Source organism: Nannochloropsis gaditana (assembly GCF_000240725.1).
Source record: "Nannochloropsis gaditana CCMP526 unplaced genomic scaffold scaffold599, whole genome shotgun sequence".
In the NCBI taxonomy this organism is placed as follows: domain Eukaryota; class Eustigmatophyceae; order Eustigmatales; family Monodopsidaceae; genus Microchloropsis; species Microchloropsis gaditana.
The window spans coordinates 11,409-14,752 of NW_005803354.1; the positions used below are offsets into that span (position 1 = coordinate 11,409).

At 49.5% G+C, this 3,344-nt stretch overlaps 2 protein-coding genes across 2 annotated transcripts; both read right to left on the reverse strand.

The window, feature by feature from the left end:
- Positions 1 to 2: 2 nt before the first annotated feature.
- Positions 3 to 950, reverse strand: NGA_0207300 (uncharacterized protein; the record flags this gene model as incomplete). Its single annotated transcript, XM_005854169.1, has 3 exons — positions 713 to 950; positions 173 to 604; positions 3 to 84 (listed from the first exon to the last, which is right to left on the reverse strand). Coding segments are annotated over exons 1-3 (597 nt in total), but the record flags the coding sequence as incomplete, so codon positions are not given.
- A 712-nt stretch (positions 951 to 1,662) lies between these two features.
- NGA_0207200 (uncharacterized protein) lies at positions 1,663 to 3,007 on the reverse strand. Its single transcript, XM_005854168.1, has 4 exons — positions 2,843 to 3,007; positions 2,586 to 2,667; positions 2,292 to 2,388; positions 1,663 to 2,143 (listed from the first exon to the last, which is right to left on the reverse strand). Exons 1-4 carry the CDS (start codon positions 2,961 to 2,963, stop codon positions 2,117 to 2,119), a joined length of 327 nt encoding a protein of 108 aa, XP_005854230.1. The 5' UTR covers positions 2,964 to 3,007; the 3' UTR covers positions 1,663 to 2,116.
- Between the last annotated feature and the right edge of the window lie 337 nt (positions 3,008 to 3,344).

Genomic DNA, 3,344 nt, shown 5'->3' on the forward strand with positions numbered 1-3,344 from the left:
AGAGAAGAAAAGCATTCAACGTACCTGCGCCGCCGCAAGCGTTCAAGGACCTCTTTGTCGTGCTCACCCACAGATTTGCCATTCCTGGTGGTCAGCGTGAGTGGAGGAAAAGAATCGATGATGAGCCGGGGCCTGTCGTCAACCCGGTCGCCACCCGAGGCCCACCACCTACGTCGCTTTCCCGCCCACGGCTCTGCTTTTGGAGCCTGCCATTCTGTCTTTATAAGCCGAAGAAGGACTCAAGCTTCCTGGGCCTGGTAATGGAAAGGAGGGGAGAGAAGGTGATGGGGAGGTGCGTATCCGGGCGGATGGCAATCGACGGTTGAGACGACCACCTTCCGAGCGGGCTATACGGAGCCATTCTTGTGCCTTCCGCGCTGCCAGCGTCTCCTCTTCCATCATTGCTTCTCTTCCTTCTCCTTCCGCCCCGTTCGCACCGTCGATACGAACGCTTCCTCGGCTCATGGGCGTCGCAAAAGGGGAGGTGGTGCGAAACGCGCTCGCATGCGGAAGAAATGCCAAAGCGCAGAGGAATAGGAGAGAGCGCGATGCCTTGAAGCTACAAAACTGATAAGAATTTCCTTCACAGATTCCATAGTGGGATCTTTTGTTGGTGGTTGATGCGTGACAAGTAAGACAGAGGACTCTGAGGAGGACGGCGTAAATTGGGGAAACACACCGGTACAAGCACTTAGGACAGACAGGCTCTTACCTCGAATTTGCATTCCTTCTTCTCCTTCGCCTTGGAAAGTATGCACCCGCGTCAATGCCTTTTATTGTTGACCCACCTTCCATACTTCTTCTCGCAAGGATGGTAAGTGATGTCCCTTATCCCTTGACCCTTACTATCCCGTCATCGAATATGGAATCACTCTCCACCGCTCACGGGCTATAAACCTCTAGGCCAGCACGCAAAGCGTTCACAACCTCCAATCGACAGCTCTCCACCTACGAATTTGACGAATAATTTGAGAGTAATGAGAAACGAGATTTCCCGGTCGGTTCGACACGGGATCCCTAGATTGGGAATGACTAGGGAATAGTTTGCGACGCGGGCCCTACCAGAGTAGCCATCGGCCCATCCGGGGGGATATGGTGTTCACGCTCTCGTTATCTCCGTTGCATCTTTATATAAGGTCAGTAAGACGCCGTTTCTCTCCCCATTGCTTGATTTTATCACATTATTTCCATTGCTATCGAGTTCTCTCATTTCTCTCTACCTCGATCATCTTTACTGTGAAATTTGCTCGAAGATTGACGAGTCGCAATATGTGCCCATCATCACGCCAAAAATCCAAACACTTCACATCATCCCTGAAATTTAGGTTAGACTTTGGGTCATTGCTATTCTTAAAATATCATACAGACAAATGTCGTTGACTACATATCCAATCACGCTCACGAACAAGTGGTACCGAGGTCAGAGCAGGTCCCTGTACTAGACGGAGGCCTGGGAGGCGAGAAATACTCAATCAACGCTCTGTTGCAACCATTAGAAGGGCTACCATCGAATTTTGAGCTCCTGCAGTAAATGATACGCTGTCACTTGTGCTTGCAGGGATATGACGCCGTCCAATCAGGATGATACATGTGTGACGTAATCCAAGACATCTTGTTAGAGAAAATACGTTGATAAATTAGTGAAGCAACAGCCAACTGAAGTTTTCCATCATAAAGCGATCACGCTGTGAAAGTTTCTTTTCGTCATAATATTTTCTGAAAGTTGCTCTTCTCTTGTCGAAAGTCAGTAGACAGCTTCACGAATTTTCTTCGCTCAACTTCACATGTCAGTCATTGCTCACAATAATTTAAGTACAAAAATTCAAACAAAGGCTGCTGAAAGATCTATTACAGGGTGTGTGATTTTCTTTCTGCTGCCTGCACACACCAAGAACCGAACTTCTCTTCACTTCGTTTTTGGCCCGGGATTCCAGGCATCCCTACCGCCACATTCCGTGCTCCGAGAAAGTCTCGGTCACTTCGCAATGTGGATCCCGTACTCCAAGTCAATGAAATTACTTCTTCTTAGGGACTCCTCCCTTTGCCATAACACGTTTTCCAGCCTTCCCCGCTGCTGGCTTCGCCCCTGGGCGAGATGAGGCTTTTGTGGAGGAAGCTATCTTCTCCGCCCCTTTGGCACCACCTGGATGAATGAAAAATGGAGAAATAAATGTCCAGATGGAAGCACAAGTGAAATCAGGAGAACGCTATGGTAAATATCGCACCACTATCTGTGCTGTTTTCCCCACTCCTCCCTATCACCTTCTCCTACCAGTATTGAAGGCATCTACGCCGGGCTTGAGGACAAGAGGAATGATGACACCGAAAGAAAGTGTGGCGATGGCCGCAACGGGCAAAGCCCAGCCAGGTGCTTGCACGGAGCCCCACCTGCCGGGGGAAGGGGGGGAAGGGAGGAAGGTGAGAGACAAGCCAGTCCGGCTAATCTATAATCTATAAGCGCACATCATAAGATCAAGTAAAATTATTTGTGAGAACCATCGTCGTAGGCCACGCCTATTGCCTTGACCTTTAGCCTTGATGAGTGCTGTTTCCTCCTGTCACTTCCCCTATTTCGCCGGACTTACGGATAGTCTCCAGCGTTCTTCACGAAGACATCATTCTCCTTCACGATGGCCAAGAGATTGCTAGTTCCTGTGGCAATGTCCTCTAATCGCGCGATGAAAAGGGACCATACATGCAAAGGATGAAGAAATGGAACGTGCGTTAAGACGAGGCACAGTTTCACACAGCCCGAGAGAGGGCAACTTGATCATCGTCTACGCCAAACCCATTGATTTCCCTTCACAGGCTTCTTTAAGAGCTACGCTTTCCGCTTGCATACCAGGAGAAAGCATCATGGAGGTTTGCGTCGTGCGAATGCGCGTGGGAGTGAAGGACGGAACGGGGGCAAGGAAAGCAGATGCGAAGCCCAGGCTGGCAATGAAAAGGCATACGGTGCGCATGATGAAGGCGAGTGGTAATGTATGACGGAGACTTGATACTGTTGAAAATATTTGTCCATGTGTATGTGAAGAAACGAACTGGATTTAGAACCGCTACCCTAGCTTTCAAGGGACATACTGACAGGAGGTGAGAGGAGACAACGCGAGGCTTTGCATGGGTTGCTCGTCCTTTAAAACCACTGCGCAGACATGCGGGTGCCTATTTACACACTAAGATCGGTCGCATTAGGATCTCATGGTGCAATGCCGTACAGGTCGTCAACAATTATGCCTTTTCAGGGGCAAAAAGGGAAGGATTCTTCCCGTCCCCGCTTCCGCCTGCTGCTTCCTAAAGCGACGCATGGGGATGGCTCGTTTATGAAAGACAACATACTTTATGCA